The 14,420-nt window shown below is 39.5% G+C and overlaps 1 protein-coding gene across 1 annotated transcript in view; it reads left to right on the forward strand.

Annotated features, from left to right (window-relative positions):
- LOC127006887 (uncharacterized) overlaps nt 1-12,901 on the forward strand; it is a 31,084-nt gene extending 18,183 nt beyond the window's left edge. The window contains exons 5-7 of the mRNA XM_050877219.1: nt 3,704-3,787; nt 4,128-4,266; nt 12,698-12,901. Coding sequence (XP_050733176.1) covers nt 3,704-3,787; nt 4,128-4,266; nt 12,698-12,783 — 309 coding nt within the window. The 3' untranslated portion in view covers nt 12,784-12,901. The remainder of the gene's footprint in view (nt 1-3,703; nt 3,788-4,127; nt 4,267-12,697) is intronic.
- The last annotated feature ends 1,519 nt before the right edge of the window (nt 12,902-14,420 follow it).

Raw genomic sequence — 14,420 nt, forward strand, 5'->3', positions numbered from 1 at the left:
AGTCACGATTTTATATATTTTTTCTCCGTATCGAGGCGAAAAATAATCTTTGAGTTATTATATTTTTCATGTAAATGATGATACATATTCCAACTATTTTACGGACAAATTGTAGCATTGGGTATAAATATTTTGTGAAGCCAAGGGCGTATAACCGTTAACAGAGGAGTGTCGCAAAGAATCAAGATGTTTTTTTAAGAATAAATCGAAAGCTATTCGTCCAAATTTTATCAAACTTTCAGGTTTTTAATATTACATTATAACAATAATATATATGACAAAATCATTTTGAGGAGCGAAAAAGAATTTCGCGTTCAGGAGTAAGAGGCGGAGGTTCCCCTCAATGTAGGTTAATTAATCAAATGTACCTGGACCATTTAACCTAATTTTTAGTTCCTTTCCGTCACAGTAAGTGGGGAAAGAAACACCGGGTTGGAACCGATTGCTCTACCCCTTTTGCGGGCTGAATTAGTTAGGAATAAACGCATTAAGTAATAGCTTCTTAGTCCGTGTTTTCCTCAGCACCTACCTGCTGCTGTTGTTGCTGTTGTTGTTGTTGTTGTTGTGATCATCATTATTATTATTACTATTATTATTATTATTATTATTATTATTATTATTATTATTATTATTATTATTATTATTATTATTATTATTATTATTATTATTATTATTATTATTATTATTATTATTATTATTATTGACAATACATGCTAGGACAAGATGAAATAATTCGGCCGGTATTCAAACCGCATAGGCAGCGTTTCCGATACCTTCCCCACACGGAGATTCAGATACCGGCGACGTTATTTGAACAGGATGAATGGGTCATCAAGAAGGGATCCATGTAATGTTTCTCAGTCCGAGCTCCGCCTTCACTTGATCATGCTCTTCATGCAGTGTCTATTGCATAACCGGCGTGACGTCCTTGATTGGAAGCTGCTGATGACTGACTACATTTTAGATCACCAATGATCTCTCTGACCCTCTGTCGACGGCCACTGGCCACGTCATCTCGTCAGTCTCCTTGTTGCCATTTTCTTTCATGGTGTTGACTTGATGGATCCTCCTCAAGGCATGTCGGCATTTCCTCTTTTCCAGCTGCCAGTTCTTTAACACATACTTTCACGTTCTTGTTGCCAAACTCAACGCAGTTCTTTGTTTTCCTCCACCAAATAACTGCAACCGTTTTGCAGTCTGACAGTTTCGCAGTCTCCTCCTTTTGCTCCCCCTTTTATTCACTCATTTTCTTTTTAGTCTGTTCTGGTGGTTGTTTTGCTCGTTTAATTAAGTTATCCAAAATTCTCACTCAGCTTATCCTTCATTCATTTTTTTTTATTCATTCATACGTTATTTTTTTTCTAGTCTTCTCAGAACCCCCAGCACATCTTACAAAAGGAAACGTCTCTTTGTTTGCTGGATTGCTGGACCAACTGCTATAACCAACTAATGGTGAATATTTTACCCTTACTCCGAACACCAAGTTCTGCTTTTGGCTCCATGCGTTATGTAGCCGCCCTGCTTGCAGTGGGCTGTGCAATATGGCACACTCTGGTGATAACTATTAGCTATCACTTGGTAATAATAAGATCACAAATTGGTTGCCAGCAGTACTGTGAGGAGTCTTGTAGTGCTGCATATCCTTCTGTATGGATCTAGCGCGTGATTCTACATGTCGTCCTGGGAACCTCTACTTCCACACACGTCAAACCTCGCATCTACTACATTATGTCCGGTCCCCTTTCGAGAGCATTATAAACGGTAACGATACTTGAACCTACATGACCGCATCCCAGCCATTCAGGGTCAAGCACAGTATAGTCACAGAGAATACAAGGATCCTCCGGAACACAGGCACATTACAGCTGCAAAGCGATATAATTTAGACTGCTTATTTGAGGTTAGTCAGCCTTGCAGTACAAGATGTCATATTCTTACAAATCTTAGATTTTCCAGTGATTTATCACTTTTTTCTTTAAAGTTTATGTTTTCCTGAATATGAGAGAATAACAGCCAATGCAAGGCACTCTTAAACGCCTCCCCCACCTCTCTCTCTCTCTCTCTCTCTCTCTCTCTCTCTCTCTCTCTCTCTCTCTCTCTCTCTCTCTCTCTCTCTCTCTCTCTCGTTTCGTCTGATAAAGTTCCACATCATAAATTACATTATAAATTAAGTAACTAGGTATTGACGGTCAAGTACAGCAATGGATCGCGAATTGGTTGAACAACAGACAACAAAGAGTGATGATCGACGGATTTAACAGTCCCTAGTGGCGTCCCCCAGGGCTCGGTTCTCGGCCCAGTGCTCTTCATTATTTACGTCAACGATGTGGATGTTGGAATCAATAATCTCGTTAGTAAATTTGCAGATTGGTAACTCGGTTCTCACTGACGAAGATAGACAAAGCCTCCAAGATGATTTGCATAAAATTTCAGCTTGGTCTGATAGATGGGAGATGCCCTTTAATGTAGGTAAGTGCCAGGTCCTTAAAGTTGGAACAAGAAATAAGAAGTTCGATTATAAAATGCGCGGCGTCAAACTCAAAAGCGTTCAATGCGTCAAGGACCTGGGTGTCAAAATCGCGTCAAACCTCAAATTCTCACAGCAATGCATCGATGCAGCAAAGAACGCGAACTGAATGTTGGACTTCCATTAAAAGAAACTTTTTATAAAAAATAAAGAAGTAATACTTCCGCTTTACAATAGTTCAGTCAGACCCCACTAGGAATATGCGGTACAGTTTTGGTCTCACCACCATGCTAAATTAGAAGGTATTTAACGTTGGGCAACAAAAATTATCCCTTCCTTGCACAACAAACCTTACGACGAGAGGCTCTCCTCTCCATGTTCTCTCTTGAGAAACGTTGCCTCCGAGGAAAACTGATCGAATGTTTTAAAATACTTAATGGCTTTACGAATGTGGACAAATCAAAATTGTTTATGATCGATGACATTTTGCGAACTAGGAATAATGGCACAAAACTTAAATGTAAACAAGTAAATTCAGACTGCACCAAATTTTCTTCACCAACGTTGTAGTGCGAGAATGGAATAAGCTCCCACCTTCAGTGGTCCAGTGTAACACGATTGACTCCTTTAATAAAAAACAAGCTTGACTGACACTTCCTTCAACTTAATATTAATATTTGGAGCCATCTGATTAATGTAGAATCATTTAGGTTTAAGGACAGACCACCTAGTCTGGACCATAAGGTCTGTGTGGTATGTATTTCTATGTAAATCTCTCTCTCTCTCTCTCTCTCTCTCTCTCTCTCTCTCTCTCTCTCTCTCTCTCTCTCTCTCTCTCTCTCTCTCTCTCTCTCTCTCTCTCTCTCTCTCTCTCTCTCTCTCTCTCTCTCTCTCTCTCTCTCTCTCTCTCTCTCTCTCTCTCTCTCTCTCTCTCTCTCTCTCTCTCAAATTACTTAATAATGACTAATATAAATCTTATTCAATGATGTGTTCCAATTTATCTTCAGATCGAAGTAAAATATGATTCTGGCGAAATAATTTGTCGTGATGAAGTGTTCTTGTGCTATCACAATGCTCGTCTCAAAGTAAAATTGGTCTTGTTTTGTCTATAGTGGCACATCTACCAGTATGTCAGGTTGTACAACTCTTCAGTTAACCCTTGATGACTCTTTGTGAATTTTGTTTACGCGATGAACTCCTCGGCTTTATCACAATGTACTTTGCGACGGTTTGCAGGTTGCCACAGATCTGTTGAGGTCGCTTCCCGCCCGCCGCCCTCAGCACGCGCCAGGCGTCGCGCTGCACCTTCCTGCCGAACGGGTAAGGTTTCGTTACCACAGAGAAAAATATTTATTCAAAACTTGTATATATTATAGGAAAAGTGTTTGTTTTTCCTATGTTCCTCTTTCATAAGTGAAAGTTATCCGTGATTTTAGATAAGAACCATGAATGAAGTCCAATGACTTTTAAAGTGTTGAATATGAATATGAATCGAGTCTAGCACTTCTGTAATTGTAATTATTTGAAGTGTACTACATGTCTAATACATTTAGATGGTTCGGTTACCTATGTTGAAGGACTTTAAAGAGTTTATCCACATCACTGCGTGATTGACTAAAGTCACATCTACAAATTAAGTATCAGGTTTGGGGTATGGCAGGTGGCAGCAGCAGGAGGCCGTGTGCGGGCAGAATGCAGAATCAGCATGGGTCCCCACGCGCGGCCACACAGCACCTTCATTACCCTCACTGTCCCCGACTCGCACAATCTGCAATCCAGCCAAGCATTACCCCTTGCAGGTAAGTTTTACCTGCCGTTTTAGTCGTGCTGATCATCTTCGCGGTAGGTATAGAGGTTGGCAAGGTCGCTGACAATGGTACTATGGTTAGACTCAGCTATGTTGACCGGTTGGGCGGATCACGCTCGAGGAGTCCCTTGGACAGAGCGCTGTCAAATCTAGCCTTCGGAGTAAGGACAACCTTCGGAGTAACTGTTATCGCGCATTATCGCCTACATCCTCGGAAAGAAACAATGTCGTGTTATGAAATTTATACAATTCATTTATATATGTATATATGTATATATATATATATATATATATATATACATATATACATATATATATTTATATATATATATATATATATATATATATATATATATATATATATATGTATATATATATATATATATATATATATATATATATATATATATATATATATATATATATATATATATATATATATATATATATATATATATATATATATATATATATATATATATATATATATATATATATATATATATATATATTTATATATATATATATATATATATATATATATATATATATATATATATATATATATATATATATATATATATATATATATATATATATATATATATATATATATACACACACAGCAAAACCTTCATAACTCGGCATGATAGGGGTTAACAGCTTTGCCGAGTTATTCAATGTTTCGAGTTATACAAATCCCTCATTCCCCTTCCCCCCTATTGCATATAGTCAAAATTAAAGAAAAAACCCCCACTTCACTACACAGCACAGTAAACGCTTAAATCAACACATAGAAATAAAGGGGCTTCTGTAGTCATGTAGTCCAAGCAGACAACATGTGGGTGTTTTAGGAGCAGGCAGGGATAGTGATGGTATATGTCTTTAATAGACAAATAGCGAGATATGGAGATAACTCGGCAACATACCGAGTTAAATTAGAGAGTGCTGAAGAGTGAGGTGCCCCAAGTGTGGATACACTTTCTAAGAAAATGTGGGTGAGGCATGCCGAGTGTAGACGAGAGGATGTGGTTAAAACTCGGCAATATGACGATATTTGTTTGAATTCGAAATTTAATTATCTAATGAATACTTCGTTGCATTGCCGAGTTATATCAAACTCCGAGTTATACAGTGCCGAGCTATAAGGGTTTTACTGTATATATATATATATATATATATATATATATATATATATATATATATATATATATATATATATATATATATATATATATATATATATATATATATATATATACAGACCTTAAATCTTCAGAATTTTCCACCATCTGGCTAAGACTTCATTGTCATTCTACTACTAAATACATCTGTGCTGTTTATCTCTCACCTAACTCTACTAACTATGTAAAATTCTTTGACTACTTGAACTCTAAAGTGGAGCACATCTTGACCCACTCTCCCTTCGCTGAAATCTCCATCTTGGGAGATTTTAATGTTCACCACCAGCTTTGGCTTTCATCCTCTTTCACTGACCAGCCTGGTGAACAAGCCCACAACTTTGCTCTCCTCAGTGACCTATACCAGTTGGTTCAACACCCTACACGTATTCCCGACCGTCTTGGAGACCGGCCCAACATACTAGATCTTTTTCTTACCTCTAACCCTTCTGCTTACTCTGTCAAACTGTTCTCTCCGTTGGGCTCCTGCTGATGAGTCTCAGAGCTTGAGACCCCACAGTCACGGACCCTGGCTAATTTTTTGCCTCGTTAGATGGGTCTCTGGGTGATGGTACCTGTGGTGGTGTTACTAAATTGTATATTGCACATGCTAATGTTAATTCAATTGTAAATAAAACTAATTATTTGAATTCTTTTTTGCAGGATCATGATGTTTCTGTTTTGGGTATTAGTGAATCGTGGCTGCTTTCTTCTACCCCTAGTTCATTTGTTGATATTCCTAATTATGTGTTGTTAAGGAAGGATGTTTTAGGTAATATACACAAGCACGGGGTCTGTATGTATTTGAGATCGTATCTCAGCTTCACGGAGATAATTGTTCAAGTACCTAATGTGGTAGTGGCCTACTTTTCAGATTATGATTTGTATATTGTTACTATTTATCGTCCACCTTCTAACACTTTTGGGGATGATGAACAACTTCTTAACTTTCTTTATGAATTTTGCTTGGGTAAGGATGTAGTGTTGTTGGGTGATTTCAACTTGCCTTCAATTCATTGGGAAAGGGATTTGGTTTCATTTGGGTTATCATTCAGGGATCGCCAATTCTATGATTGTTTTAATATTCTTGGGCTTACTCAGTGGGTTACTGAGCCGACATTTCTCCCTTCTGGCAACACACTAGACCTTATTCTAACTAGTGAGAGTGACAGAGTTGGTGAGATACGGGTGCTTCCTCCCTTCCCTAATTGTAGTCACAGCCCAACACTTTGTAGTTACATTTTTCAGGATATTTCGGGATCCCAAATGTCATGTAGTCATAGACTCTGGCATAAGGGTAAATACCAACAGATAAGTAGCCACTTGTCTGTTGTTGATTGGGACTTGGAATTTCTACACCTTAATGTCGAACAGATGTTTTCACGTTTCCTTAATATTTTGATGCCTTTAATTGATAGATACATTCCCTCCTCTACCATCAAGGCAGGTGCTCGTTCCTCTAAATGGCAGGTTCGCCCGCCTCAAGCTTTGAAGAGGAGACGCCATATGCTGTGGATACAATACAAGACAATACGTTCTCGTTTAGGAAGGAATTCTAGTGAGGCCACTATGCATTAAGTCTTTTTCAGGCGGCTAACCTCCAGTATCGGAATTTTACCTTAGCAAAGCAGACGGAGTATGAAGCGTCAATTGTAGACAAATCTTTACACAACTCAAAGGTTTTTCATTCATATATACGCCAGAAGAAGGTGGGCAAACCTCGAGTTGGTCCACTAATGTCAGACAATGGTAATGTCATCAACCAGGCAGAGGGCATGGCTAATATTTTCGCTGCGGCATTTTCCTCAGTTTATGTGCAGGAAATTCCTGATCATCCTGAGCCTCACCAGGTCTTTGATGGGAGCATTGGACACATTGATATCTCATTGGATTCTGTCATTGCTGTACTTTCAGATCTCGATGTGTCGTCGTCAATGGGACCAGACGAGCTCCATTCTTGTTTGCTTAAATCTTGCAAAGATGAACTTTCTTACCCTTTATGGCTCATTTTCTGATCTTCTCTGGACACATGCACTCTACCATCCATATGGAAGAGGTTCTTGATTGTGCCAATGTTTAAGAAGGGGATTAGACATGATCCTTTAAATTATAGACCAGTGTCGCTGACATCAGTCTGTGTGAAATCTCTTGAGCGTATATCATGTAAATTTATTTTTTATTATGCCACAAGTAATAACATTTTGTGTAATGAGCAGTTTGGTTTTCGTCCAGGCAGATCCACAGAGGACCAGCTGCTGCGGACATACAGTGATGTTACTTGTGCCATGGACCAGGGTAAAAATGTTGATCTCATTCTTTTTGACTTCTCTAAGGCCTTCGACACTGTATGTCATGACATTTTGTTGGATAAGCTTAGAAAATTGGGTATTACAGGCAAGCTTTTGGGCTGGATAAGGGAGTTTTTAAAATCTCGGGTTATGAATGTTGTAGTCGATCGTCAGTTGAGTCGTCCTTGCGATGTGGTCAGTGGAGTGCCCCAGGGTTCAGTTCTTGGTCCACTTCTATTTCTTCTATATATTAACTTTCTTACTCATGACATTAGTTCCCATACAAAAAATTTTGCTGATGACCTTAAATTGTATATTTCAATTGAGACTAACTGTGTGCATACTGCTCACCAAAACATGGCTTCTTGTCAAAGAGATATTGATAATCTTTACAAAGTTGCATTGTCTTGGGGTTTATCCATGAACATTAATAAATGTGTAGTTGTCAAATTCCAGAGGCGGACCGTGGACTTGTCGGGTTTACCGGCCTCTGGTATGTATTATCTAAATGGCATTCCTATTCCAGTTAAAGATTCTGCAATGGACCTTGGGGTTAATGTCGATTCTTCCTTGAAATTTCACCAGCACATACAGAACGTCGTCCAGAAAGCAGGTGGCATGGCTCAAAATCTACTTAAATCTACAGTTAACCGCGATGCTTCCTTTCTTGTCCCTATTATGTGACGCACATTCGGCCTTTACTTGAATATTGTTCAGCTGTGTGGAATCTGGGATATATTACTGATCTCAACTCACTTGAGTCAGTGCTGAGATGCTGGACCAGGAACATTAGAGGTATGGAGCATCTAAGTTATTCCCAGAGACTGAAGGCTTTGGACTTGTACTCTGTCCATGGTCGGCTGCTACGACATGACATGGTAAAGTATTGGCAAATATTTCACGGTTTCTGTGCTATTGCCCCCGAGGATATGTTTGTCAGTCCACCTCTAGGCACCACAAGAGGCCATCAATATAAGGTTGCACACATAAGAGGTTCTTCAACGTCAGAGGTATTTCGCTGTGGAACTCTTCCCCAGCATGTTGTTTCAGCTAATTCACTATCGGCATTCAAAGCCATCTCGGTGACAGACTTTTTACATTTTAGTTTGTTCATTTACATATTATTAATTGATTATTTACTTTGCTGCACATGATGCACAATTCCAGCTCTGTCTATAGCACATGTATTTGTATGTACGGAGATTACTGAACTAGTCGGGCTGGCGCATCAGCAGAGTGCGGCTTCTTTTTTGGGCCCTGTGTCTACCGGGTTCTGGGAAGCCCACCAGGTGAGGATCACAACCTTATTTCTGTATCCTGTCCTATCGCTCCTGTACACCCTCTGGACCCACCGAAGAGGCGATGCTTCTGGCATTTTGCTTCAGCTCGGTGGGACGATCTGAGGATGTACTTTTCCGATTTCCCATGGAATGATTACTGCTTCCAGGATAGAGACCCCGCTGTGTGTTCGCAGCACATCACAGAGGTGATTGCCTCTGGAATGGAGGCATACATTCCACGTACTTTCTCTACTCCTCATGCCTTCGTTTAATCACGCTTGTTCTCGTGCTATCAAAGATAGAGAGGCAGCTCACAAAAGGTACCAGAGCCTTCGAACTCCCGCCAACCATGACCTTTACATTTCTGCCCGGAATCGTGCCAAATCTATTCTCCGACTTACCAAAAACTCCTTCATTGATAGAAAATACCAAAACCTTGCTTTTTCTAATTCTTCCCGTGATTTCTGGCATCTAGCCAAAAACATCTCCAACTTCACTTCTTCATCTTTCCCTCCTCTCCTTAGTCCTGACGGCAACACCGCCGTCTCATCTATCTCTAAGGGTGAACTCTTCTCTCAAACTTTCTCTAAAAACTCCACTCTGGACGATTCTGGGCATATTCCTCCTACTCATCCCCCCTCTGACTCCTTTATGCCTATTATTAAGATTCTTAAGAGTGATGTTTTCTATGCCCTCTCTGGCCTCAATCCTCAGAAGGCATATGGACCTAATGGAGTGCCTCCTATTGTCCTTAAAAACTGTGCTTCCGTGCTGACACCCTGTCTGGTCAAACTCTTTCGCCTCTTCCTGTCAACATCTACATTTCCTTCCTGCTGGAAGTATGCCTTCATACAGCCTGTGCCTAAGAAGGGTGACCGTTCCAATCCCTCAGACTACCGTCCTATAGCTTTGCTTTCTTGTCTATCTAAAGCTTTCGAATCTATCCTTTTCTTACCTTCTATCTGATCGCCAGTATGGGCTCCTCAAGGGGCATTCTACTGGTGATCTGCTTGCCTTCCTAACTGATTCTTGGTCATCCTCTCTTAGCCGTTTCGGTGAAACGTTTGCTATTGCGCTGGACATATCAAAAGCCTTTGATAGGGTCTGGCACAAATCTTTGCTTTCCAAACTACCCTCCTACAGTTTCTATCCTTCTCTCTGTACCTTTATCTCCAGTTTCCTCTCTGACCGTTCTATTTCTGCTGTGGTAGACGGTCACTGTTCTTCCCCCAAACCTATTAACAGTGGTGTTCTGCAGGGTTCTGTCCTATCTCCCACTTTCTTTCTGTTGTTCATTGATTATCTTCTTTCCAAAACAAACTGTCCTATCCATTCCTACGCCGATGACTCTACTTATTCAACTTCTTTTAATAGAAGACCCACCCAACAGGAACTAAATGATTTCAGGCTGGAGGCGACAGAACGCTTAGCCTCAGACCTTACTATTATTTCCGATCGGGGCAAGAAGAACTTGGTGTCCTTCAATGCCTCAAAAACACAGTTTCTCCACCTATCCACTCGACACAATCTTCCAAACAACTATCCCCTATTCTTTGGCAACACTCAGCTATCACCTTCTTCAACACTAAACATCCTCGGTCTATCCTTAACTCAAAATCTCAAATGGAAACTTCATAATCTCATCTCTTACTAAATCAGCTTCCTCTAGGCTGGGCGTTCTGTACCGTTTCCGCCAGTTCTTCTACCCTGCACAGTTGCTATCCATTTACAGGGACCTTGTCCGCCCTCGTTTGGAGTATGCATCTCACGTGTTGGGGGACTCCACTCACAGAGCTCTCTTGGACAGAGTGAAGTCTAAGGCTCTTCGTCTCATCAGCTCTCCTCCTCTTATTAATAGTCTTCTACCTCTTAAATTTCGCCGCCATGTTGCCTCTCTTTCTATCTTCTATCGATATGTTCATGCTGACTGCTATTCTGAACTTGCTAACTACATGCCTCCCCCCCTCCTCCGGCCTCGCCACACACGACTTTTCACTCAAGCTCATCAATTTACTGTCCAAATCCCTTACGCAAGAGTCAACCAGCATCTCTTTCATCCCTCACGCTGGTAAACTCTGGAACAATCTTCCTTCATCTGTATTTCCTCCTGCCTACGACTTGAACTCTTTCAAGAGGAGGGTATCACGACACCTCTCCTCCCGAAATTGACCTATCTTTCGGCCACTTCTCTAACTCTTTTTAGGAGCAGTGAGTATCGGGCTTTTTTTTTTTTTTTTTTTTATTTGTTACCTTTTTTATATGCCCTAGAACTGACTCTGCTGTAGAGAGAGAGAGAAAAAAAAAAAAAAAATATATATATATATATATATATATATATATATATATATATATATATATATATATATATATATATATATATATATATATATATATATATATATATATATATATATATATATATATATATATATATATATATATATATATATATATATATATTTACATCAAAGTATACGGCTCAAGGGCAACAAAAAGAGTACAAAAAAAAGCCCACTACTCGCCGCACCCACAAAAGTAAAAAGTAAAGAGTAGCTAATAGAGAAGTCAGTTTCGGGTGGAGAGGTGTCTGGATACACTCTTCTTGAAAGGTTTTGACATTTGCTATGTATGAAAGAGGTTTTGATAAGTCGAAGAATAGATTTGGCATGATTCCGGGCTGAAATGTAAAGACCATGGTTAGTGGGAGTTCGAAGGCTCTGGTACCTTTTGTGAGCTGCCTCTCTATCTTTGACAGCATGAGAACAAGCGTGATTAAACCAAGGCTTTTTAGCATGAGGAGTAGAGAAAGTACGTGGAATGTATGCCTCCATTCCAGAGACAATCACCTCTGTAATGCGCTGGGCACACACAGAGGGGTCTCTATTCTGGAAGCAGTTGTCATTCCATGGGAAATCTGAAAAGTACATCCTCAGGTCGTCCCACTGAGCTGAAGCAAAATGCCAGAAGCATCGCCTCTTCGGTGGGTCCAGAGTATGTAGAGGAGCAATAGGACAGGATACAGAAATAAGGTTGTGAATCGGAGGAGCCCAACGGAAGGAACAGTTTGACAGAGTAAGCAGAAGGGTTAGAAGTAAAGAAGAGGTCTAGTATGTTGGGCCGGTCTCCAAGGCGGTCGGGAATACGTGTAGAGTGCTGAACCAACTGCTCTAGAGTTTAGGTCGTTGAGGAGAGCAAAGTTGTAGGCTTGTTCACCAGGCTAGTCAGTGACATGTCGTCTATTTTTAACCCATATTGTAATAGGATCGATATGCAAAAAAATCACTATATACACGTTTCTGTGTCCAGGAATGCTTTCTTTTGTATAACGGACTTTGCCTGTAATCTTTGCTTTTTTTTTATGGACCCTATCCCCATTCTTCCTCTCAGTGTCCACTACATGTATGAAGGTATTTAATCTTTTAGTGAGGGAAGGATCACCAAATGGATGGATGCTTCCTGTAATGGATATACCTAACTTTTTAACAACGGCCTGTTGTATGATTTACGATTTTTTATATATATTTTTTTTTTACGATGGCAGTAGCCTTTCTTCAACTACTCACAGACATAAAATATGGGAAATAAATGCTGTAGATTTCTAGAGCTCAAGCATTGCCCTAACATAATAAAATACTACACAGGGACGGATATCAGTGTTTTGCTTTATTCCGCAGGTGTATCTGGAAACCAGTTGGACTCATGGGTCAACGTGTACCTGCTCAGCGGAGTATTTGTTCTTCAGATAGTGCTGCTATGGTAAAACGGCTGCTGATACTCCTGTTTTACCTCTACCGCCATCACCACTCTGAGAAAATACATCTTGCTTTCTGGCGACTTTGGCCAACTCAAGCTTCTCCCGTGGGCTCCTTCCCGGAACATTATTGGTACTGATATATATATATATATATATATATATATATATATATATATATATATATATATATATAAATATATATATATATATATATATATATATATATATATATATATATATATATATATATATATATATATATATATATGCTGCTGATTTTAATAAGTCAAAACGAGAGAGGTAGATCCTGCTTTACTGAAGTGTATATATCTAGTTGTGATATACAGGCAAAGAGCTGCCTGCGTGGGGTCCCGTCTTTGAGTCTCAATAGTTCATACGTAGCTTAAAACTCATTTAAGTTTCGGGATTTGACAGCCGCCATCCAGGCTGATCCACTGATCAATGCATCCTATGGATAAGTTGTATTTCTTGATATTTTTCAAATTTTTTTAAAACTCTTTTTCATGTCATCTATGTCATCATTCATTTAATTCTATCCACTCCCTGCATCACCCTGAACACTGTACTAAATACTGAGCACTGCAGGCCCTACCAGTCTAGCATTTTCCTGGTATGTTAAGTCTCTCAGGCTTGGGACCAACTTGGTTGCTGGGCTTTGTATGATTTTTATACTGTTTACATGTTTCTTTTTATGTGAGGACTAAACTACTGTGTCTGTGTTTGTTTGTTTGGTGTGTGTGTGTGTGTGTGTGTGTGTGTGTGTGTGTGTATATATATATATATATATATATATATATATATATATATATATATATATATATATATATATATATATATTATCACAAGCCTCGCACTCTCCCCTACATATTACTGGGCTATTACTTGTTGTCCCAAACACTCCCACTGCTGGTTACTTCTTATCCTCTCAGCTCGGGAAAATACCCGGCACTGATTCGAGATCTCGCCGGCTTGCTTCACTGAACCTACAACTGACGCAACCTCGGGCTATTGCGAGGTGACGTGCATACCTCGCCGCGCCACCCCAAGCAGTCATCTCCCAGGTAGCTGAGGTGCCTCTTCCCTCCCGAGGAATAAGGATTTATAGCAGTGGTGTCCATCTTCCTTCGTCTGTAAGCATACTGTGCGACACTCTTGTGACCAGTGATACTCTGACTCTCATTTCTGGTGGTGAATCTCGTGTATTTGTTATTGTGCTATGTATTTCGTGTTTTGTGCTATCTTCTTGTGTACATGTGGTTTTGTGTTAGAATTCATTTATTAGAGTTTACTATTGTCTTGTCTTAGAGTATTATCATTAAATATTGCATTAAGCATTATCCGTACGGCAAGATCACTTCTTTTCACTTGCCACAGGTGGTGGATTTCATGATATACTTTTGTTTTGTTAGTTATATTAAATTAAATTAAGGTTAAGCTAATTCACTCACTCTTTCCACCACCTTTTAAATGTTCGAGTGTTCGGTCACTTAACAAAATTCCCCTAGACAACCTACTGAGTGCTCGTAACATTTTTGGGGGCCTGTCCAGGATAATAATCTATTGTTAGTGCTTTTGTTGCTAAACGATTGTTATCTCACTCCTTCTGTGACTAAAAATTCGTT

Source organism: Eriocheir sinensis, chromosome 34, assembly GCF_024679095.1.
Source record: "Eriocheir sinensis breed Jianghai 21 chromosome 34, ASM2467909v1, whole genome shotgun sequence".
NCBI classification, from domain to species: Eukaryota; Metazoa; Arthropoda; class Malacostraca; order Decapoda; family Varunidae; genus Eriocheir; species Eriocheir sinensis.